The sequence below is a fragment of the Phanerochaete carnosa genome, assembly GCF_000300595.1.
Source record: "Phanerochaete carnosa HHB-10118-sp unplaced genomic scaffold PHACAscaffold_14, whole genome shotgun sequence".
Taxonomy (NCBI): Eukaryota; Fungi; Basidiomycota; class Agaricomycetes; order Polyporales; family Phanerochaetaceae; genus Phanerochaete; species Phanerochaete carnosa.
Window position 1 is genome coordinate 259,678 of NW_006767641.1, and position 23,715 is coordinate 283,392.

The 23,715-nt window shown below is 51.0% G+C and overlaps 8 protein-coding genes across 8 annotated transcripts; 4 read left to right on the top strand and 4 right to left on the bottom strand.

Annotated features, from left to right (window-relative positions):
• Positions 1–255: 255 nt before the first annotated feature.
• PHACADRAFT_201673 (uncharacterized protein) lies at positions 256–885 on the bottom strand (the record flags this gene model as incomplete). The annotated part of the gene is made up of 2 exons (XM_007401966.1): positions 256–653; positions 714–885. 2 exons carry the CDS (start codon positions 883–885, stop codon positions 256–258), a joined length of 570 nt encoding a protein of 189 aa, XP_007402028.1.
• Positions 886–2,302: 1,417 nt separating this feature from the next.
• Positions 2,303–6,870, bottom strand: PHACADRAFT_33470 (uncharacterized protein; the record flags this gene model as incomplete). The annotated part of the gene is made up of 19 exons (XM_007401916.1): positions 2,303–2,652; positions 2,773–2,898; positions 2,932–2,968; positions 3,011–3,463; positions 3,538–3,602; positions 3,648–3,831; positions 3,894–4,310; positions 4,353–4,470; positions 4,531–4,694; positions 4,753–4,954; positions 5,025–5,074; positions 5,168–5,221; positions 5,274–5,404; positions 5,587–5,743; positions 5,801–6,168; positions 6,266–6,331; positions 6,380–6,616; positions 6,666–6,689; positions 6,801–6,870. The coding sequence occupies 19 exons, from the start codon at positions 6,868–6,870 to the stop codon at positions 2,303–2,305; spliced, it is 3,273 nt and encodes a 1,090-aa protein (XP_007401978.1).
• Positions 6,871–7,535: 665 nt separating this feature from the next.
• On the top strand, positions 7,536–7,955 carry PHACADRAFT_33471 (uncharacterized protein; the record flags this gene model as incomplete). The annotated part of the gene is made up of 2 exons (XM_007401917.1): positions 7,536–7,759; positions 7,847–7,955. The coding sequence occupies 2 exons, from the start codon at positions 7,536–7,538 to the stop codon at positions 7,953–7,955; spliced, it is 333 nt and encodes a 110-aa protein (XP_007401979.1).
• Positions 7,956–8,323: 368 nt separating this feature from the next.
• Positions 8,324–8,656, bottom strand: PHACADRAFT_167240 (uncharacterized protein; the record flags this gene model as incomplete). Its single annotated transcript, XM_007401967.1, has 2 exons — positions 8,324–8,568; positions 8,620–8,656. 2 exons carry the CDS (start codon positions 8,654–8,656, stop codon positions 8,324–8,326), a joined length of 282 nt encoding a protein of 93 aa, XP_007402029.1.
• Positions 8,657–10,870: 2,214 nt separating this feature from the next.
• Positions 10,871–12,602, bottom strand: PHACADRAFT_201677 (uncharacterized protein; the record flags this gene model as incomplete). Its single annotated transcript, XM_007401968.1, has 6 exons — positions 10,871–10,987; positions 11,046–11,169; positions 11,238–11,690; positions 11,739–11,887; positions 11,938–12,526; positions 12,577–12,602. The coding sequence occupies 6 exons, from the start codon at positions 12,600–12,602 to the stop codon at positions 10,871–10,873; spliced, it is 1,458 nt and encodes a 485-aa protein (XP_007402030.1).
• Positions 12,603–13,656: 1,054 nt separating this feature from the next.
• PHACADRAFT_33473 (uncharacterized protein) lies at positions 13,657–15,951 on the top strand (the record flags this gene model as incomplete). Its single annotated transcript, XM_007401918.1, has 3 exons — positions 13,657–14,887; positions 15,311–15,534; positions 15,604–15,951. 3 exons carry the CDS (start codon positions 13,657–13,659, stop codon positions 15,949–15,951), a joined length of 1,803 nt encoding a protein of 600 aa, XP_007401980.1.
• A 636-nt stretch (positions 15,952–16,587) lies between these two features.
• On the top strand, positions 16,588–17,639 carry PHACADRAFT_201680 (uncharacterized protein; the record flags this gene model as incomplete). Its single annotated transcript, XM_007401969.1, has 7 exons — positions 16,588–16,626; positions 16,710–16,876; positions 16,930–16,999; positions 17,060–17,096; positions 17,164–17,252; positions 17,308–17,401; positions 17,452–17,639. The coding sequence occupies 7 exons, from the start codon at positions 16,588–16,590 to the stop codon at positions 17,637–17,639; spliced, it is 684 nt and encodes a 227-aa protein (XP_007402031.1).
• Positions 17,640–20,603: 2,964 nt separating this feature from the next.
• Positions 20,604–23,636, top strand: PHACADRAFT_167242 (uncharacterized protein; the record flags this gene model as incomplete). The annotated part of the gene is made up of 12 exons (XM_007401970.1): positions 20,604–20,734; positions 20,855–20,902; positions 20,962–21,042; positions 21,095–21,350; positions 21,394–21,674; positions 21,851–21,920; positions 22,054–22,200; positions 22,262–22,398; positions 22,454–22,457; positions 22,488–22,718; positions 22,770–22,940; positions 23,085–23,636. The coding sequence occupies 12 exons, from the start codon at positions 20,604–20,606 to the stop codon at positions 23,634–23,636; spliced, it is 2,109 nt and encodes a 702-aa protein (XP_007402032.1).
• Positions 23,637–23,715: the final 79 nt, after the last annotated feature.

Sequence of the window (23,715 nt, forward strand, 5' to 3'; positions counted from 1 at the left end):
GTGGCGTCTCATATGAGCCACGTGAGTACGTGCGTGCGTGCATGCGTGCGGTGACGATCGGCGCGGTATTGCGACATGGCAAAGAGAATCGGGAAGATGGGCCTCCTGGGATTGTGACATGTGCTCGAGTGCCGCCGCGAAGTCCACCTCATCCGATGTGTCCTCCCTTGCGGTGGCCTGCCCACGCCTCCTGCTGCTGCTGCTCTGCGCACAAGGGCTACTACTGTGTGCGTGGCGTGCCCACTGCAGCTCGTGTTATGGCTCGTGCTTCATGTGCTTGTATATATCCTTGAGGGTGAGGATGTCCGTGCCGAGGTCAACTTGAAGTATACTGACCGCGAGCTGGAGAGGCTGACAAACCTCGTAATGACGTGGCCATGGCGGGGAACGGCATTGCCTAGTGATGGCAGGAGTGGCGTTGTTATAGCTGCGGGCGTAGGTGTACCGTGGGCTGTGCTGTTCAGATATGAGCATGCATTGTGCGAACCGGCTGCGTGTGGGTAAAGCTGATCGACCCAACGAGGCGTGGCAGCTGCCGAGTGCGGCTGTGACGGAGATGGTGTTACTTGATGTAGGTGACATTTCCCGGGTGTAGATGCGGGGCGGCGGGGGCAGCCTCACACTGGTGCTGACGCGAAATAGTTGAGGGTTGACTTGTGGAGATATTTACTAAATTAGCACACATGCGGAATAGACCACGAGGAGGGACTCACCGAGCTCTGCTGACAGCCCGCCATCCACTTCGGTGCATTTACCAGCAAGCGTGCACAAGAGTATCCAGTCTGCCGTGCGCAAAGCTTGTTGATCCTCTTCCATGCTGTGCGCTGGCGCCGACGTGAGAGCTGGCCGTGACTCTGACGCGCTGGGGCTAGGAGATGGCGGCATGTCGAAGACGCACTGTCCAAGTGTGCGGCGCGCCGGGGAAGGAATTTTGTGTGAGGCTCGCGTGAGGCTTGCGGTAATGCACATATGCCGTTGTCTGTGAGCGGCGAGGGCCCCGCTGCTGGCAGCGGACCGTTATAAGATGGGCGCTTGGCGAGTGAGAGAGCGACGGCAAACAGGAAGGAGGTGGGAGTGTCGCAGCATCTTCATATTCTCCATCTCAGGCCTCAGAAGCCTTCTGAGTCACTTCTGCTCCCGCTATCGCTATCGTTGACTGTAGGCTGACATTCACCGGCAGATTGTATAGCAGAGACTGGGGACAAATGAACAGAAGCAGTAAAGTCTGGGGAAGCGAGTGAGTATGGGTGCAAGAGTCTAGGGAGAAGTACATATTTCAGAGACCGCGCCGTTCCGCGTAGCTTGGCCTGGCCGAGAGCATTCTGGGCAAAGGGAACTTGAATTTTGGTTGGATTACTGGCGATTGATAAAAAGGTTGACTTGGAGCAACTATGCTTTCCCGGTTCTGGACGACAGGCAGTGGTGCATGGATGTATGAGTGGGAAAGCGTTGCGTGATAAAAGTAACAAGAGTTACACACGTGACAAATTTGTGACAAGGTTCCAGTGGCATTCAGCACTCTCCCTTGTTATATAAGATCTGACCATTTGACAGCAAGGAGTATTACTATAATACACTCAGATCAAACTAACCAGGGGCTTGTAGTTATTGGAAGGGCTTTCAAAGCCCTTGAAGGGCCGTGACACGCTCTTCGTATCGTTGAGTAACCACAGCTGTTGTGACACGCTGAATCATTAATAATTGGCTTCGAGATGCCACAGATGGGGCATCTCTTGCTATTAGCACTATACTTGGCCACTTGTGGAGAGCCTCTGAATTGTCGACTCAATCCCTGAACTCGCATGCGATCGTTCGGAAGGTGCGTCTTTTCCGCTTTTACAACGCACTTCGGCTAACATGGTCACCCAGATTCAAGCATGGCCCAGACGGCTTGTTTGCAGACGATGACCTCGCCATCGTCCATTGAACAACGACCGTAACTGTTTTAGTCATGCGCAGGCCACTCCACCATCTTCCATGTTATCCATATCATTAATATTATGCATGGTCAATGGCGAGGCACATGCTCGATGAATGAGCATCAGGCATTTCTCGGCCTCAGCTTGAGGCTGCCCACAGACTTTGAAGATAGAAATCTGCATCCACGAGAACGCCTCACAATACCGCCCCACGCACTCAAACCAGACGCATCACCTTGCGCAGACAAAGGGGTCCAAAGCAGATGGATCCAACAGCATGGACGTCGATGACGACGGCGCTGCCGCGGAAGCGGAGAGCTGGGTGCCCAGTCACGCACCGGACGTACTCCACATTCATATAATCGACTATTTCATCATCGTGCTCATCGAGCTGACGCGGCAGGTGCCATGCCACAAAGCCAGAGACGATAGGCCACCAGCTCGGTCTCCACATGCCTCTGAGCATCGGCGGAAGGATTTCCGATCGTGGAACATGCATGACTGCATGGAGTACCTGGATTCGAAGAAGGCTGTTGAGAAATTGCAGCCGTCACTGTAGACGTTCCTGCTCCAGAGGAACGAGGGCCGTGAATGGCGCAGGGGAGAGGATTGACCTCACCAGGCCCGAGAGAATTGTTTGGACGTGCTCGAGGATATCGGAAGGCAGTTTGAGGACGGACTGGTGCTGCTATCACCGACAGAGTTGCACTCGATTGCAGGTGTGGCATGGCAGCTGTATGGATGCATTGTCAGCCCGCCACTTGGCCCTGCCAGGCTATAAATCTGCTGCAGCTATACAGTGACATGCCCACGCTCATGCGTGGACACCGATTGCACATAACTAACTACATACGTGATTTTCTCTCACATACCTTGCTTTGTCGCTGCGTGGGGTCTGTGCCTGCTCCAGCAATCAATCCTGCTTGTCCGTAAGTTCTATGGGAACTCCAAAACAAATAAGGGGAGGATGTAGACATAGCTATGTATAGTACAAGAATCCTGCAGCACATACTATAGTTAGGAGCTGAGCCTTTAAGAAGTCTGCTACTCTTTTAGATAGTTTCATAAGTAGATTGTTGAAATAGACTCACTATATTAACAGAGCTCAAGTTGTGAAAGATTGCCTTCACTCGAAGGAACATATCGGTATCGACAACATCCATAACAAAGAAGTCGCCGTATCGATCTGGATCTTCAACCAGTACGGCACCTCGAACAAGTGGCCGCAACGAGAAGAACTCTGCTTGGATGCGAGGTTTAGCATGTACACAGTACAATCCAAGGTGCTTATCCTTTCGCAGGTGTACACCAACAGGTGCATCGAGAGGCCATACTAAGGCGATTGGCTCGAGGTCTTGACCGATCTGGCATATAAACGCATGCAGGAGCTTTCCGAAAATGACAGTGTCATTTCCGATGTCCAAAATCACTCCATCATAGCGAGGGTGCCCGTAGAAATTTGGATTACAGCGAAGATAGTCTGTGAGAGTGCACCATGTCACTGCAGATTCATAATCAACCTTTAGAAACCGGCACTCTGTAATCTAAAAGAGTGAAAATCAGCAATTTAACGTAGCAACTTGAATTTTCATTGGTGAGAATTAGAACTTAAACTCACTGAGTCAGATGCACGGAAATGCACAGATGGGGATCCTGGTGGTAGCAAGTACCTGTTGATGAACTCTGCAAGCTTGATTCAAAATCGGTTGAAGGCAGTGTCTTGCTGACGTGCATTCTCTACTGCCTCAAAACACGACGGTTGCTGTGGAGCACCTAAGTGAAGCTTGCCAAAGTTAAATCTTGGATCTGTTGGCTTGTCGTCCTCTTCAGGCTCTTGGTGCAGTTCATCCCAAACTTCAATATTGTGCCTGATATTCATTGCAACTAGAGACTGATGTTCAACTTTAAGGATCTAGCAAAAAGATAATGTTAGGCTATGTTCAATTGATATCAGCTACTATTGCTCAGTCTTACCTGAGGCACAAAATCCCGCTTATTAGTTTGGTAACAGTAAGACTGCTTGGAGGGACCATGTCGCTTCTCATAGGTCTTTGTAGTGTATTGGCCAGTGCACCCTTTGTCTTCAATGTCATCGTATGCATGCATGTTTGCATCGAACTTTGGAAAATTCCAGTTTTTCCCTGGGTATTTCTTGGAGTATTTCTGGACTAAATTGGCACAAACATTCAAAAAAGTAATATTTGCACTCACATCAATCAAGTCTGAAAAGTGTGTAAGCCAAGCTTGGCCACTTGCAATGGTCTGCTCTGTGTGCAGCTCCAAAGCAAGGTGCATATCATGCTCCAGATAAGCTCGCATGCAACGTAGCAGTAGATAGCCTTGTGGATCTGCTGACTCAGTGACTACATTGTGTACTGCAAATATAATTGACTAATGTTATTATAGAAAATACTTATTAGCAAATGCTCAAACCATTATGCTAGTAGACTGCACCTTCATTATATCCTCATACTTGGTACCATCTGTGAAATGAACCTTCATGACTGTTGCAAAGTGGTTGAGACCACACCAACATGGAAGAGATGCCATTCTAAATATTGAAGATAAATCAGCTTCAAATATAATAAATGTAATTTAAATATTTTCATACTGCTGGTCAATTTGTCCCATAGCAGAGCGGCCTAGTGCTTTCTCAACACAGTCCTGGAAAGTTGGCCAAAGGTGATTTGAGCTCAATCCTCCAGCATTGGCATGTAGCCGATCAACTGAAAGGGCCTCATGTGGGTCAGAATTGGCAACAAGCCAAAATGCATTCTGGTGTAGTGCTTAATGTGAGAATCATTAGCATAATAAAATCATTCAATAAACTCACTTGCTCTGCTCGCAATCCCAAAGGCTTTAAAAGCTCATTTTTGTGAGTACGGCTAAGTGTATCATCCAACACCACGGTCTTTACATTATCGGCCCTTCGTCGAATTTGTATAGCACGAACTTTGAACTGAAGTTCAGGTGATATGTTGCATACAGGACATGGCTTCAGCCCATTATTTCCTCTTGTCAATGCCATAACAGACCTGGTCAGAAGTTGTAAAAATGATTAAAGTTGTTAGCAGTAGTTGTTATGCAAGTAGAATTTGAACATACTGTTCTTCATAGTCTGCAGACAATATGTGAATGAAAGGATACAAAAGACGCTGTACATAATCAGGACATGCACAGAGATAGCCAGAGTATGATAGCAAAATGACGTCTTCCAGAATTCTTCAAAATGAATCATGCCAGACAACTCGTTTGAAGTTGGTGAATGTAGTCTTGCCCTTTTTGTCAGCATCTTCAGGAACCTTTATTGCTTGTAAGTGTTAAAAATAGTTAAAAAAAAAGTAAAGGACACACTATTGGAAGCCAGCCAACAATGCGTCCACTGCCAATTCCTGACCCATTACGTTGACAGGCAGCGATGTTTGTAATACCTGCCATGACTGGATAGCCTTTTGCTGTGCCAAAAGATGACAGCCTAGTTTTGTCTGCATAAAGCAGAAGGCCAAGTGGTTTGCCATCTGGATTAGGCAGCTTTGACTACAGCAGAAAGTTATATTGAATGTTAGAGCCCAGAATAAATAATGAGCTTGAGCTTAATAACGGACCTGTACATTCCATGCCTGATTTGCAGTGAAAGGCTCATTGATCCAACGCACCTATGAGATACCATTGTACTTGTACATCTTGCAAGAGTCCCAGTATATGTATGGCAATAGAGCAGGGTTATGCAGCTCATCTTCAACCCATTTCCAGAGAGGACGTGCATATAGCTCATATGTGAACTCCTGGTGTTTGTACTTTGCAGAGATCTCATGCTTCTCAAACTGTATATTGCAGGTTAGCTAAGGGCTAACACGAAGTGAGAGTCAACCAGAGCTTACATTTGTGCGTAGTTTGGATGCATTATTCCATGCCTTTTCAAGATCGCTAACAGAGCGAAGTGTGAACAATGCACAGTTGGGGGCAACTTTCTTGATAATGCTCAGAAGGATGTCAATTTGACTGTGATTGAGATGCGCCTCAACAGTCAATGCTGCAAACTCAAAGTCAAGACAGGTAACAAATGGGTGCCATGGTCTTGCATCTGGGTTGTCATCTTGAGGGACTGCATCTTGTGCTTCGGAGCGTGCCCTGAAATCTTCGAAGTGTTCAATGCGAGCACCTAAGCTGCTCTTGGGATGATATACTGTCATGATATCATCCTTCCTCAGCTCGCTGATTTTGAAAGCACCCTTTTGCACAAGTTTGGCTGCAAAGAGTGTGTTAGAAGTTAGAATAGTATCCAGCTAACACCCAACTGCACAGATGAACAGTTGGCTGTCAGCCAAAATTAATGATTAGCGTACCAAATATCTCGTTTGGGTCAGCCTCAGCACTGGCTGAAACAGACTCAGAGGATGCTGTTTGAAGAGCTGTAGTATTAATCAGTTTTCTTGTGTATGCATGGGCTAGTCTTGTACCTTGGGTGTCAGATGCGCATGATGTTTCATGGAGTGCACGGCCGAGCAGCTGTCGCAAATGCTCTTGGTCCGGGGCTGCATTGGTAAACTCCAGCATTGTTCCAGATGGTTCAACCTCTTGTTTGGCAGCAGTACCTGGATCGTGTTCCACCAGAGGTGTGTCTATTGGTGCAGACTGCAGTGTACCGGCAGGCAAACAAGTATCACTCAGGGTCACAGTGGCATTAGGATTCGTCACTGTTGACATCAGGAGTCGGCCAAAGCCAAAACAGTGCAGTCAACTTACAGGTCATATCAGAGACCTCAGAGGCTACATGGGTGGAATGTACATGTTCAAGTTGCACTGCAGAAAAATGGCATCAGTGATCAACACCCACATCACCGCAATTTGCTGTACAGCAAGGCTAGGAAAGATACATACATGGTGTAACATTTTGTTGCATGTATTCCAGTGTGAACCCCTGATCGTGGGCTCGAGACTTTGCCTTCATCATGCATGCCTGCTTGTGTCACCTGAAACCCCTTGAGCACCAGAAACCGCCACAGCTGTCACAATGTTGTAGGCCAGCAAGTGATGCATAGTGTGCCGTAGGTTGTATTGTATTGCTGAGGTCCATCTATAGCTGGTCAGTTTGGTAGCCGTAGCCTTGCTGTGCAACGTATGCTGGTTGTAGGCAAGCCAGTATGGTTGCCACATTAGGTACTGAGCTACGATGCAGCATGGAAGACCACGTAGCGTGGCAAGAGCTCACACTGCCTGGCCGCCATGTCTAGTTCTATTTTCCCAGACCTAGAGATGTGCATGAAGTGGCAATATAGTAGTCTAAGCCATCTGAATCTGTTGCTGTCACGACGACGGCGTATAACTCCTCGAATGGGTTGCTCCATTGCCTCAGCATCAGGAAATCCCCACATGCAGTGGGGAACTTGAACTCAATAGCTAGTGACCGTCAAACCATATTGAGCCCCAGGCTTGCTACAAAGAGTCGCAGCCCATCTCATGCCTATCCGAGAATTCTTTCGCGAGGTGCTCCGTTGTTCGCACACTTCGACAGGTGTCCTGCAGGCGGTGTTGTGCTACCTGGAGGCTATTCATTCGAAAGTGCCTAGCATCCTTCAATAGAAGTGATTCAAGCAATTGCACCCCGATGCTTCCATGACAGAGTATTCTGCTCAGCGGATCTTCCTCGCATCTGAGTTAGAACACAGTGACACTAGCTTGGACTTGACTGGCATCTGCGAGAATGATATTGATGTTTCGACAACGTCCGGGACGTCTACGATGACTCTCATTGGTGTTTGCTCGCAAGAATCTCTGACCGCGCCGCCTACGCAGCTTTATGGACTCGCGCTGCCATGTCTACTGGTAAAACTGCCACGGTACGTATAAATAGTTAAATTCACCCAGAGACATACATGGTCCGGCAATATAGTACTCTACACTGTCTGGGACTGCTGCCGTCGCAGCCAATGGTATACAGCTCTTCGACTGCCGCACTCCATGGGCATCTTAAATTACAGCCATAGCGAAGACAAATACAGACTATTAAGACAAATGATGCCAGCTTACTACTAATACATCTGCACAGTTGCGCACAGCAAAAGCAAGGCAAGGCAAACAACACAATACTACGATACTGAGCCTTGATCTGTGGGGAAACATGAGAAGATACTGATAGATGCGATGTAATATAGCTGCTGCTGGGCTCTCGAACAAGCGTGTGCATGGTTTCGGAAAAGGGAACGCTCTTGCAAACAAGGGTTCAGAGTGTTTGAGGTGTGCTGGCCGGATCTAGCCCTTCATATGTGAGGCGTAAGATAGAGACATAGAGAAACATACCCAGGTTTTTGGTAGTCAAGACAGATCACTGACATGGCTGATGATACAGAGAAAAATGCAAACTCGGGAGAGAGAGCCACATGGGTATATAGTCTTGGTGAGCATTACTCGGCATCGCTCGCACGGCTCACAATGAACGGGCCTTCGAGCGGCGTCGCATTCCAGTTGGTAGTCACAGCGCGGCAGTTGCCAACGAAGTGCTGGTTCCCAACGAGGTACCTGTGGAAGATGGTCGTGCTGAGCTCAGGAATGAATGTGGAGAAGCGCACGATGGCGACGAGCCCGTCGTACTTGCGCACTCTGCTGTAGAAGTGGTAGCGGTGCCACGCCTGGCCGTACTCGGGAGAGTCTGCGAAGGAATGAGTACTACCGCGCGAGGGGAGCGGAATGGGGTACGTACCTTGCCCACGAGAATGATATTGTGCACCCCGTTGCATGGCGTAGACGCAGCGGAGTCCGTCATCCAGTGTCGATCAGATCGTCGACCAGAATATTGGAATCAATGATGACCTGCGGCTTTGCACGATGCCCTTGTATCTGTGGGCCTGATGTGTCGATGCCTCCTGCAAGATCGGCAAGTCCTGCATCGACGTCCGCAGCAGTGGCGGGATCGAAGGCAACAGGCTCATTCTGGCATGCAGACGGACTCCGAGCTCGCGCATGTTTGAGGCGAGCTCTGCCCTCACTTCGATCTTCAGTGTCACCCTCTGTGAGCACCATTCATCTCTGCCTCGACAACAAAAAATCCTCAACTCATGGGGAACTAACCTCTGCTAGGTGACCGTCATATCCTATCGAGCCCCGGGCTTGCTACAAAGAGCCACGGCCCCCGCGCTTCTGAAACCTTTCGCTCATCGTGTCCGTCGCGGACTTAATACGTCTCTGAGAGTCTCCGATGCCAATCCTGCGCATGGATTCGGCTGCCTCAATAGCATTGCACTTGCCACGCACGACCATCCAGGGCGGTAGGGTATGCTCGTGCATGTTGGTCCTCTGTGCAGGGAGTGGCGGGCGGCGAGTGTCGTGTGCCGGTGCAGTTACCCTATGTATGAGCCAGCCGGTCTGGGTGTGTGCTGTCGGAGGTGTGGTAACGTCGAGGCTACGTGCCTGGGTATTTCTGGTCTGTGTACAGCGGCGCTATCTCTATCCGTGATGAGTACCGTCTCTTGTCAATACGCGCCGCCTCATGCTCTGCCGCGGGCAGGCATCTCCATTGCATGTACATGCACCTCAAGCTGCATGGCACCGCATCCTAAGCCATGCACACACCCTGTTCAGAAGACAGGGCAGACGAAACTTAACATGCATGCTTGCGAGACGCAGAGGACCGATGTGAAGCCTGGCAGGCAGGGCGGAGTGCAATGAACATCTGCATTTGTGCTGCATGCGTTCTGCTTACAGGCGACGGTGGTCGATGTCTTCTAGACGTTTGAGACTCAAATTATACATGGCCAATGACAAGAATATCATCAAGTCTGCAATTACTCACTAGCAAGACAGCTGCAGCGCCATGAGAGAAGGTGGATAAACACATTGATCAACTTTGAGTGATTGATCCACCAGGCAATATTTTGCTAATTCAGGCTTTACATACATACACAGGAAAATGACAGATGTACTCGGATGCCTTTTGCAGTGCCGCAGATACTTCTACTACGACTACGAACTAAACTCGCCATAGCCACCGTATTCGCCTGCGACAGGAGCACGATTTTGGTTCTGGCTTTCGGCAGAGTTCATCACAGAGGCTCCGGCACGGTGGTAGAGGCGACTAATGAGTTACGGAACTAGGTAGAGGTTGTAGAAAGGAGACGATGTAAGGGTACGAAGGCTCAATGTATATCAAGGTGCCCGCCTGCGATGACGACATTGCAAGCGGTCGTAATCTAAGGTCACGTTTCCAATCTCCATTAGGGACATTTCAAGAGCGTTTGAATCTTGCAACGTGGCATATTACTCAGAAGGGCAGCTTAATCATTGATTTCATCTTAGAATGCCTTGAATTGGCAGCTCAAGACGCTCTCAAGGTCTGAACATTGCAAGGGCGTTTAGAAATTTCCGACATTGAGCAACATGTCGGGCCCAGACGTGGAGTTTTTTGGCCTGAGATTCCGGTGTTCAGTGAGTGGTATGCGTGCCTGGATGCTGCAAGAGCAATGAGGCAGCGGCGGTTTTAAGAGATGTTGAACTCACGAGCGACGGCCTGTTACGTGAGGCGCGAGATAGGACGAGAATTACTTGCAAGCCAGCGCAGCACAGGATGAAATGATGATGGAGAGAATGTGGAGATAGGGAAGAGATAGGAGAGAGGACTGGGGCGTCGAGAGGGCAACGGTCTCTAACGATAGAAATGCTGCAAGGGCCAAACCTGTAACCTAGAACTTAAGTTGATACGCAAATGCTCGAAACTCACTTCTCCCGGGCGATTCTATACTTGACTCAAGGCGGACAGAGGTGATGGCTCACACGCGCAGGAAAACAATTCTCGTGGGGGAATTTTGAGGGAAAGAGGAACTTGCTTCATTTGAAGGCAGGAGGCTGCCTTTGTAATACATGGAAAGAATGCCAGTCTGCTGCTGTGCTCTTGTTCGTAATGCGCGTTAAGTGGCACTCTAGGAGATTTGAGAGATGGAGAACAAGCGTAGAGTATGTTATGTAGAGCTTGCAGGCATCTCTTTGTACCATTCGTTCTTCTTCACCTTCTTGTCATAGTGATTGAGTAGCTTTAACACATCGCGTATATTCAGGAACTTGTTGGCCGCCAGGACCTAGATGTAACACTTGTTAATGCATTCTGTTGCTGCAAATGCCAGAAGATCCACTCACGATGAGGAAGGCCCTCAGTGCCGCCCAGCCGGCAGCACGATGTATCATTACATAGTATTCGTCAATAAAAGTTTGCACACCCGAACAGTACGTCTCATCTTCGCGACGGAAAGTAAATGTTACCCTAGTGTGTACGTCCAGTAGAGTCACGATACTGGCACAAAATTTACGCACCGGTTGAGAGATATTCACCTATTCCACAATGCCATCATCACCTTGTCCTCATCCAGGACGTCCGCGAGCTTATAGATCTCCTCCTCGCGGTCAACGATTGACCATGCAAGGATGCCATATGGTTCAAGCAGCAATTCATTGAGCAGGTCATAGATCCGCGGGCCACCTGGGCGGCACAACTCAAGCGGGGGTTCCGCGGCAGGCCTGAGGGGATTGGCCTCAGGCGGAGGGACGAGCTCGCCTGTTTCGGTGATGCCTGTACGTGGTGTGCGTCCGGGCGGCGTGGGCTGCCATTGAAGAGCGAGTTCCTTGTACTCGCGCTGGAGTATGATGTTGAGACTCGATGTGAGTGTGGTGGTGTAGGAGGATTGTGAGCTGATCTCGCTTGTGTCGGACTCATCGACTTGCATCGGCAAGGCAGATGTATATTGCCAAGCATCAACCAGATCCTCAACGATAGATGTAGGGGATCTGGAGAAGGTCAGAAGTCTCAAATGTGCTAGCATAAAATGTACGTACGGCAACTTCGGCGGCAAATCAACATATTCTAACTCGTCATCTGAGGACTCTTGCGCTCGCAAGATCTCCTCTTCTTCCTCTTCATCATCTTCGGATGGTTCATCTTGCGTTGGCTCAGGCAGATGAAACATGTAATGTCCAGTATCACCCTATAATCACCATCAGTTCGCACAAGAAATGCACGAAGCGGAGCACTGACCTCTGTTCTCCATGTCATCTGCACATCAGCGTGGTTTTGGGCAAGGTGATAGCAGAGCATTTGTTCTGTGTTCAGATGGCCAAGCAGATCGCAGAATGGACACCGCCACTCTGTCACCAGCTCACGATACTCAGACCAACGTGGAGTGGGAACTTGTCCTGGGAAGAGGTCTTGCAGGACACGGAAGCGATAGGTGTATTTAATGGCCTTTTCAGGTTGTTTTGGCGGGAGAGTAGGTACTCCCCTGAGTTCACAAGTGCGTATGAAAGATTTACGGAGATTCCACAAGAGGAAAGGCACCCGCTTGTGGATTTGTAAGCGTATTCCCACTCTGAACGATGCAGCTGCCGCCAGGAAGCCTGCTTGGTCTCCTTGGGGATCTTCTTCCTCAGAATCGCTGGAGGTAACGACTATTTCTTGGATGCGCTTCGCTTTTTGAGGCCTGGCCAAGGTAGCAGAGAGGGGTGTAGTCGCGCGCGCCGTGGAAGATCCTGGCGAGTCAATAGACAGGATATCTCGCGCAGCAATTTTAGTAGATTTTCTGCCAACCTGAGACCATCCTGTGATGGATTTCGTGACTCCAAGGGAGCTAATAGAACAATTGAGATATATATAAATCCATGAAATGGGAGAACGTACTCGTCTGAATCTTCGTCATCAGACATTTGCACCAGTTCCCCGTCCCGCAGGTGAACTCTCCTGCCCAGAGGGGGAGTATAATGAGGAGTGGAAAATCTTCTCGCCACGGATGCCCTAGGAGAGTGTATGTTCATGGTGGATATCCTTGAGCCAACGCGATGAGAGTCTTGGTCGTTGTCATCGTGTTAAGGAGAATCCAGAAAGCTGAGTACGTCTGGGTAGGTGGACTTGGTTGCCGTCAGATAGAGGTTAGATCCACTAGGTGTAGAGTAGTTCGGCACGCCGCCACGCTGAGGATGGCCTCTGAAGAGATGTTCTCGCCCTCGGAAGGGAACTTGGAGCGGAACTTGGAGCGGATCGGGGCGCGGCAGCAGAGAATGATGCTGAGAGTACAGATTTGGGTGATCAGGCTGATGGGACACCTGCGGAGAATTTCCTGGCCTGTGTGCGAAGCTGTCGGACCCTCCCATGGCCGGACGAGATGAGGAACTGGCTGTGGGCTGTGGATAGTATGTGCGGTTGGGCGGTATCCGCTCATCCCTTTGCCGATGCGGATACATTGTATATCCTATGCCATCACTACTATCAGCAATCCTCATGAGGCGAAAGTCCTCTACTCGTACTATTGATGTTCTGACGGCCGCAGCAGACGGTGGTTGTAGACGTGTGGTGGACAGAAACAAGTATGGCTGAAGTGCCCAAGCCTTACTTGCCATGTCTGCACGCGCTTTACGTGGCCTGAGCCACGCTTCCTTCTTGCCACACCCTAATTCTCTCGCCCCGGAGGGAACTTGGACGTCGCTACTAGGTATGAGACTTCGCTGTCTGCTGGCTCTTCTACTACTCACCGCCGTACTCTCTTCGAGTCCCTCCGTCCAGGTCAAATAGCGCACGTCATAGGCCCTTCTGCCGTTCCTTGTTGAACTACTGTAAGCTTACTCTGTCCTTATGATGTACACAGGAAGACCTGCCACAGAGAGACTATTGCCATAGAAGATCCCGACCCCTATTTCTCTCCGCTCAACCGCTTCAGCCTCCCAGAGTGTTCCTCGCTCATAGTTCACGAACAGGCTTATTGCAATGCGCTTTAGCTGCAGGGTTTTGGCTGAACCAGGCGATCTTGCGGCTGCAGAAGCTACCTTTGCACTACATTCTTCGACGCCGAGAGTGGAAACAGCTTACCAGTTTCACTCGGACATCCAAGCTGGACGTCGGGTCTCAGGTAGACTGGTACGGAGATGTTGTGTGCAACGTGGAGAGTCCTCAAAGGCGGGCATCAGAGCAATAGAAGTTGGGGAAACGGTGGCACGGAATGGGTTCGTGGTTTCATCTTTCGATCATGGCTGCTCACCGAATTTTGTTCTATGTAGTTCTACCCCTAACGTTCAAGTCTTATCGTTTGATCATATTTTACCTTCACCTGATCTTACCCTCGGCCGGCCGGCGCAAACAGCGGCCTTGTATGCTAATCTGACTTCGTCAAACTTCCGCAGTCTTCACTCTTTCCTCTATGCTGCGTCAGCTGGTCCTAGACCGCACATACGGTACATCTTACGGCACATTTTGCCGGCGGGACATGCCTCGGACAGGGAACGGATGTACCCCTCCGGCTACAGTGTTGCACTTGACTTGAAGAAGATGGACTATCTCGCCACCGCAGACAGAGTGAGTAGTACCCCATCGCTCCTTTCACTCATACTAATATCGAGCGAACGAACAGACTCAGCGAATGACTCCGATGCCTCGGACAACACCTTCAGTGCACCTGGAGAGGCTGACGCCATTGCCGCCCTGCTGCAACAATACCCCAAGGACTCCGACACGGACTATACCATTCCTCTCACCTCGGACGAACTCTCTAACATCGGCCTTCAGGCCACACAGCTCATTGCTGATGCCTCAGACCCACTGGCGACACTCAAGCAACTCTCGCAAAACTTCCCCGTACGCGAGTTCTATCGCTTGCTGTGTCGTCGTCAGCAACGCACTCGAGGACGAGATCGGGTCAAGGACACCAGGGCCCTGTCTAGTGCGAGCATGGCCTGGCTCAAGGGCGTGCCGCTCATGGAGAGCGACATGAACCCGCTATCGTACGTTCATCTCCCATCTGCCCGTTGCAGCCAGCTGACAATCGGACCCCAGGTTGCTGCGCCTCCTGCGCAAGGAAGGCGCGGTCATGTGCCAGCTCGCCGCGCTTGGGCCCAACACGACGCAGTCGTTCGACGCCTCACGCACCGCGCCGTCAGCGCCGCCCAGACCGACGCGGACGCGCTCGATGTGCTCTTTGACGCGAGCGACTGCCCCGAGGGCGGTGCGCCCATCCTTGCCCACCACCGCTGCGCGCTAGGTGGGAACTTCGTCATGGCCAGGATACCATTCTTCATGACACCATTCTCCTCGAGTCGTGGCATCTCCTGCATGCCGGCAGGCGGTGGAGTGTGAACGGTACGGGATCATTCGAATCCAAATCCAGCGGAAAGCAATTTAGCGCCAGCCGCGTTCAATGTTCATGCATGCAACCTTCCTGCTCGAAGGTGTACCTTCCCTGTCCGGAGGACTCCTCGTCCTGTGCCCTTGTGGTACGGGCAGGAAGCTTGTGACGACGCATGCGCGCACGCGAGAGAAGGGGAGCCAATGGCTTAGGTGGGCAGCATCCTGGCCAGCACATCCGATTTTTCTCGGGTAAGCCCTCCTGTTGTAAGATGTTGAACCAATTGCTGACATTTCCGTGCAGGTCAATGGCCTCAGCAGCTGGCCAAGTACAAGGCTATCGTCACTCGTCTCATGGCCATCGGAGAACTTGCCGCCATCCCGCTCGAGGATCGTCTCGAGGCCGACGTCGAGGAGATCGCTGCCCATGGTTTTCGTGCTCTTGCCGCTGCGTACGAAGAGATTGAGGGCATCGATACCGAGGCTCAGGTGGGCAGCATCTTGGCCAGCACATCTGATTTTTCTTGGGTAAGCCCTCCTGTTGTAAGACGTTGAATCAGTTGCTGACATTTCCGTGCAGGTCGACGGCTTCAGCAGCGCACCAAGTACAAGGCTATCGTCACTCGTCTCACAGTCATCGAGGGACTTGCCGCCGTCCCCGTCATTTGCTCTCATATAACCGGTACGCTTGCCACCAACATGTTTGCGATCGACAAGATCACCCTGAAGACATACGGCCCCCTCTCTGCCGATGATGCCATCCTCCTCTCCGCCTACGCTTCTCATACCAAGAACTTGGACGCCGCCGATGTCTGCGCTGTCGGTACCCTCAGCGATCCGCCGCGCACGCGTGCCGGCATCAAGCTCCTGGACTTCAAGCCCTTCAACCTGTACCGAAATCACCTATCTCGAGGAGTCGTCCGGCGAACTCGAACGTGTTGCTAAGGGTATGACCGGTATTATTATCGAGTTCTGCACGCGCAACAAGACTTACTTCCAAGCTCGAGGATCGTCTCGAGGCCGATGTCGAAGAGATCACTGCCTGTAGTCTCCGTGCCCTTGCTGCCGTGTACTAAGAGGTTGAGGGCACCGACCCCGAGGCTGAAGGCAACAGCTTCGAGCTCATTGGTCTTCTATCCATTTTCAACCCCCTCCCCTCCCTCCCCCTCGCGAGGACACCAAGCGGACCATCGACGACGCTAACGCTCTCGGTATCAGGGTCAAGATGGTTGCCGATGACCAGCTCGCTATTGCGAAAGGAGACCAGCCGTCGTCTCGGTCTCAGCAACCACACATATCCCGCCAAGGTTCTTGGAGAGGCGCCCGATCCAAGCTCTCGCTTCCGGATCCTCGACGAACAATTCTCAATGCGGGCGGTTTCGCTGGCGCCTTCCCAGAGCACCAGTACGAGATCATTAAGCATCTCCAGGGTCTCGGCCACCTTTGCACCATGATTGATTGTTGACGGTGCCAACGGCGCCCCTGCAATCTCGTGCTAACGTCGGTATCGCCGTCGAGGGTGCCACCGACGCAGCTTGTAGTGCCGCCAATGTCATCTTGACTGGGCCTGGTCTGTCCACCATGTCCATACCATCTGCGGTTCGCATGTCATCTTCCAGCGTATGTGCAACCACTCAATCTACGCCTGCGCCGTCACGATCTGTATCATCGCCTGCTTCGCGGTTCTCTCGTTCACCTTCCAGTTTGACCCCACACCGTTCATGGTCATGATCATTGCCCTGCTTAACGACGGTACCATCATGACCCTGTCTATCGACCGTGCTCTGCCTTTGAATACGCCCGACAGTTGGAGTCTGCCTGTGATCTTCGCATCTGCCTTTACCTACGATATCTATCTCGCTCTCTTGACGTAAGTGTTTTTTGTCGTCGTTGCTATCTGCCATTGCTAATGTCCCTATGTAGGATCACCCTGGTCGCTGTATGCATTCGTACCACCCCCTCCTTCGACAAGTTCGGTGCAACCTCATGGACGGTGCGGCTATCACTCGTTACACCTTAATGATCTCAAGCCCACACCATCGTCTACCTCTAGGTTGCCACCATCTTGCGGGCGCTCATCTTCATCACACGTTTGCATGGCTTCTTTTTCGTGGAATGTCCCTTGGCAACCCTGTTCTCGCTTTCCGTCTTGTGCAGCTCATATCTCATCGGCCATCGCTTCATACAGCGACTGGGGCTTCACTGAGGTTGCGGCTGTTGAAGGTTCTTGGATTGGTATCACCTGGGTTTGGTACGTTCATCATCATGCCTTGGTGCTACATGTATTGACCACAAGTTCAGGATACCTGCTGGTTCTTGTCCATGGGTTTCGTCAAGTTCGCGATGAAGGCCACCAGCATCAAGTACCTGCGTAACTCTCTCGCGGCCAGCGTCCGTGAGGAGACTTCGCAAGCAGCCGCAGACATCCCCATCACTCATACCCAGTTGCGTGCCACGTCGATCCACAACTCACTGTACTCGATCGCGTTGGTTTCCTCCGCCGCGCCGCCCACAGGGTTAGCATCCAGCAAAAGGTCTCGGTCAAGCCCGATGAGCTTCTCCGGTTCTCGAGTATCCAGACCACACAGACTGGCTCCGTTCTGGCCTGCCACCTTTCGCGTGCTCAGGCATAAATGTGGAATCGGAGCACCATTTATCGCTAGCCATCCCTTGTCTTACATGTCTCTAATCATTGTCGCCCAAGGTCAACGCAGCAACTCCTAATGTCGTTATTCCCTTTCTGTCTTGCTACATCTATTCTCCTACCGCCGCGCTGTTCACGCAGGGATGTTGACATCGGGTACCCGACCGCTCCATCTTTGTTAATGTTCTTCATCGAAGGCTGTGTAGTCCTCACGCGTAAGTTCTGGTTCTGCCTCCACAACTCTGTCTTGATCTGGCCTATGCCTCATTGACATGTGTTTGTGTGCATATATGAAGCATTGCGCAGAGTGATGCGCACCTTAATTGACCGTGTAGATGTACGGACAGACCATCTTGGCTCGAGTGTGCACTGCAAAGGGTGGAGCTGACTGTGGAGGCGGCTCCTGCCAGGAAGGAATGGCGACATGCTGCTAGGACATCGGTGGGCTCTGTGGGTATCCGAGGCGTAGTGTCCAGGCTCCATGAGTTTGGCGAGGTAGAGATGGCTCGATGGTGATGGTGGCGGTGAGAAAGAGAGTCGACAACCGCGCACTTTGTGATTTTGCAGAGCATTATTGCGCGTCGTGAATCCTGCAGGTACTGACAGCTCTGCGACAAATATATAAGCACAGTGTACGAGGATCACAAAGATGCAAGGTGTCGCAGGAGTGCTAAAGGAACCAAAAACCAAGATGGGCAGCGCAAGTAGTATAAGGTTTGAAGAGACGGCGTAAAAGAGGCTGGGCTGGGCCGCATCACTGTTTGATGGGGCGGGGCGCCCGTCGGGATGACGAGGAGAGAAAGTACACGGTCAGGCCCCACGCAGAACATTTACGGTCAGGTTTCATGCTCAAAGTTGACGGTAAGCAAGTCTCACAAGGAAAGTTTACTGTATTCCTAGTCTGAGCTTGAAATTCACCCATATTCACGGTTTCCCATCATATTTACACGGTTTGAATTTTTGAGCAAATCCACCGCCATATGTCATCACAAGAACGCAGATCCTTCCTCTTCGCCCTTTCACGGGGTGAAGAGCTCGAAGAGCTGGAGTGCATTCAGCATGGCCACTGCCCCCTCGACGCCGCTGTAGTGAGAGCAGACACTGAATTTGCAAGCGTCCAAAACACTTAGCGATCCGCAACGAAGAACTTCATCTGCAGATTTGTAGACCAACGGTCTTGCGTGGACGAGGGGGACTAAACTGGCCCGAGATAGCTTCCAGGAATCACTCAAGGCCCCTGGATCCGCAGTGGCAAATATGGTCCCGCCAAGGGGACTACCGTGACTGTGTTCCAGCTCACAGCTCTGAGCACACCAGCGTTGACATCGCACGTACCCTTCTCGAGCACAACTTCGCCATCGACGCACAGGAACAGGACAGGTGGACACTGCTACATATTGCTGCACAATAAGGCCACGTCAACATTGCATGCACTCTTCTCTAGCACAGCAAAGTTGTCGACGCGCAGGACAAGAACGGATGGACCCTGCTGTCCTATGCAGCCTGAAATGGGCACATGGATGCTGCCCGCGTTCTCCTTGACAGTGGCACGGATGTCACAGCCATGAATATTGATCGACTACGCGCACTACACCTGCGGCGGTAGAGAAATGTGATGGCGCTATGTGCCTGCCTCTCGACTGCAGTGCCAGCATCCATACAGAGAGCCCACCAGACGGTGAACTTACAGCCCGAAACGTGCATGAACATTGAGGATGGAGCGCGCCGCACATGTACTGTGCAGCCCAGGACGCACACGTGGAGGACCGGCGAACTGGAGGGGATTGCGGTGCTGTTGGGAGGAGACTGGCGGAGGGTACCGACAGGTGAGTGGGGGTTATGCCGGATGGGCAAGGTCGAAAGCTCCGAAGCAGTGATGTGAGAAGCGAGCGAAGAGAGATTTTGAGGGATAGCACATGAGTCTGGCTGTATGTTTGTAAGCTTGCTCAGCAGATGTCTCACATGTTCTTGGGATAGATTATTCTAGGAGGCTAGTATGCGCATATGTCATTGCAGAATGAAATGTGACATTTGGGAGCTTCATAGCTGCATACCTTACCATAATCTGCCTGCCTCCAAGCTGGCATAGTGCTCCCGTTGACATCATTGAACAAAACGAGAACATATTCTCATAAGCGTGCCCTCGATGATCAGTCCTCATTGCGCTGCTCTCCTAAGCTGTCTTGAGAGTCGAGACTGTCTCCTCATTGAGCACCGCGACGCCTGTGCTGAGCTGCGATGTGGGAGATGGCCTGAGCGTGCACGGAAACTAGCAGCGGACGAGAGTGGATTGCATCGTGCATGAGAAGATCGCGGCGACGGCCAGGAAAGGGAGGGTATATCCACCAACCGACGAGCTTCACGATGTGCTTGAGGACTCGTTACGTGCTCGCGTCAAACCCGCCCCACGAGCATGCACAATGGCAGGGACATGATGGGAAGCCAGAGCAAGCCCTTCATATATGATTTCCTTCCTGTCACCTGGTGTTGGCAAGACGCCTTGGCACAGGTATTCAGTGATGGCGGCTTGGTGAGCAACATCCGCAAAATACCATATTGATTGTGGACCTCGTTGGGATCCTAGACCTGTGCCATGTGTACAGCGTACGCTGGACATTGAACCACCAATGGCATGCCCGACGATGGCTGGCTCGAGCTGGACCAGTTTGAAGCATGTCCAGATTTCTATAGGCACGGTTATTATGGGCAATAGGAAGACGACGAAATGAGATAACTTACCAGCAGCAGGCCGATACCTTTGCAGGCATGAGGTAGCTCAGCGAAGGAAATCTTGTTAACACAATAAACCTCGGGCACCCAGTGCTAGCGCATGTGGCACTAACGGCTCAGAGCAGACGCGCGCATCACAGTGCCTATAGCTGGCGCATCTCAGTTTCTTCTGCCACTGTCTCTATATTCTATAACTCCTCGCCGCTCTTGCAAAAGTACGGCCATGGCAGCGGACGTTCCAACACTCAGTATCACGCTGCTTGGTGCAGGACAGGAAGTCGGCCGGTCCTGCTGTGTCTTGCAATACAGGGGAAGGGCCATTGTCTGTGACACGGGAGTGCCAGTGCATCCTGTGTACAGCAGCATTGCCTTTCATCGACGAGCTAGACTGGAGTACCGTAGACGTCATCTTAATAACTCAGTATGTTGCTCGCCTGCGAGTCGCTGTCACGCTGAAGCTATAACTTGTTCAAGCTTCCATCTAAATCATGCTGCCGCTTTGACATATATCATGGAAAAGGTGTGTTTGCGTGCTCCCTACCACATCTAAAAGCTCGCTTGCGCGTATATACGAACTTCAGAGATGGAAAAGGCAAAATTTACATGACACATCCAACCAAGGCCTTGCACAAGTTCATGATGCAAGACTTTGTCCGCATGGAGTTCGTTCTCTCTTGCTCGTAATCCTCACAACCAGCTGACAGTCAATTCTAGTTCCTCTTCTTCTGATGCTCTTTTCAGCCCAATGGAGCTATCAGTGTCCCTTGCTTCTATCATCCCTGTCTCCGCCCACCAGGTCATTTCACCATGCCCCGGTGTCATGTTTACGCTGTACTGCGCGGGTCACGTTCTTGGTGCATGCATGTTCTTGATCGACATTGCTGGACTTAAAATCTTGTATACTGGCGACTACTCTCGTGAAGAAGACCAACATCTCGTCAAAGCCGAAGTGCCGCCCGTTCACCCTGACGTGCTCATTTGTGGAAAGTACCTTTGGTGTTCAAACTCTAGAGGGCCTGGAGGAAAAGGAACTGCAGTTCACCAACTCGGTGCACAATTTCATCCAACGCGGTGGACATGTCTTACTTCCGACCTTCACCCTGGGTCGTGCACAGGAGCTCCTGCTGATTCTGGACGAGTACTGGAAGAAGCATCCTGACCTGCACAATGTTCCCGTTTACTATGCTTCTAGCCTGGCAGGGAAATGTATGGCCATGTATCAGACATACATCCGCACCATGAACTCGAACGTACACTTTTGCTTTGCCAAACGCAACAACCCATTTGTGTTCAAGTGAGCCCCGCTTGCTTCAATGTACCGTGATTTAGGACTAACACTATCCCTCCAGGCATATTTCAAATGTGCCTCACAATCACGGCTGAGAGTGAAAAATCACCGAAGGCCCTTCGTGTGTCATTCTTGCTAGTCCCGGTTTTATGGAATTGGGTCCAAGCTGCGAACTCCTGGAGCTTTGAGCCTCCCGACTCTCGGAACGGCACTATCCTTACCGGTTACTCTATTGAAGGTACAATGGTTAGGGTGAGTGGCTATGCAGTCTCTCGGAGGGCATGTCATGTTGTGTACAATGTCTTGTCTTGTATGTACATCACCGCAAAATAACGTACTTTTTCTTTCCATCCAGTCCTCCCGTTGAACTTATGTTTGTCTCTAGGATATTCAAACGGAACCGGATGAGATTCCATCAGTCAAGGAACACATGATCCCGCACAAGCTTTCCATCGATGAAATCTCTTTCGGAGCACATGTCGACTATTCTCAGAATTCTGAGTTCATTGAGCTAGTCCACACCCAGCACATTGTGGGCTGTCTTGCCAAAAGTCAGGCTCTCGCCCATACTCAACCCCAGTAATCCCCTTTAGGTTCTCGTCCACGGTGAACAAAATGCAATGGGCCGTCTACGTGCTGCCCTGCAAGACTGCTACAAAAACCGTGATGAGGATGTCAAGATTCACACGCCCCGGAACCTCGAACCATTGCAGCTGACATTCCACAGCGAGTGAGTAGCAAAAGTAGGTGCCCTCATTTACAACTCACTTTCTTCCTGACATCAGTCTTGTCTAGGCCATTGGCACACTGGCAGTGAAGCCTCCACAGCCCAACGAGGTTATATCCGGCCTTTTGGTATCGAAAGACTATTCTTATACACTTCTTGACCCACGCGACCTCCGTGACTTTGATGGCTTGACGACGACGGCTGTGATGCAACGGCAGAAGATTGCTCTGAACGTTGGCTGGGAGCTCGTTTGCTGGCATCTGGAGGGCATGTATGGCAAGATTGAGGACGGTGTCGACAAGGATGATATACCGACAATGCGGGTAAGTGACCAAGTGGCTTTCTGACAGGATGCATACCAATTTTTGTTGCAGGTCATGGGCACAGTAGACGTGAAGCAGACGTCAGAACATGAATTGCACTACGGGCATGAGCTGATTTTAGATCACCTGAAATGTCCTGGTCAAGCCATCAAACTGTTTCATTTTCGAAGACTTTACTGGGGCCTTCTGGCGTCCCAAAATGATAGATTTGCTACCACTTTCGTAGCCATTTGCGGTGCAGGAAAATGATAAATTTTGTGTAGCCTGAAATGAACCTGAAATGATTCAATATGGCTACATTTCAGTACGCGCCTAGACGAGGCAGATGGTGCAATACCTTAATCTAAGGAGCTGGCCTTTGCATAGACTGTGGCGAGTTTAAGCGAGGTGCTCCGGAAACAGGTCGAAGCAGTGCTGGACATGGCGCTGTCAACCATCAGCTCCCTCAACGAGTCCTTCACCTCCGCGGTGCGATTTGGCACAGAGAAATACACACCGTTGACCGAAAAAGAGAAACAAAATTCTGAGGAGGATGCGACAGGTGATGCAGCCCAAACCAACGAAATGTCTAGCTTGGACAACACGCTGCCCGCTGCTATGAACGTGAATTCGCCAGTACAGGACTTGCATGCGGCATCAAAACAAGAGCCAGAGAAGCACTCGGCATCAGAACTGACAGATTCTCAGAAAGTGACTGAGGGCGATGAGGCTCCGTCGCCTATGGATGTCCAAGAGGATATACAAAATTCAACAGCTGACGCTCGAGGTGTGTCATTACAGCAAGACCAGAACGCCTCGTCGCAAGGTCTCGCAGCCACACAAGGCAGATGCAAGGAGTGTCGTGGAGCAAAGCAAGAAGGCAATGACAGCGAAGAAGCATCATCAGGTGACGAGCCGGAACCAGAAGTCTGTAGCTGAAACGCATATGAGGAGTTTATTGAGTGTGTTGTCTTCGTACTGAGTACATGGTTATAATGATAATGGCTGGTGGAGTATA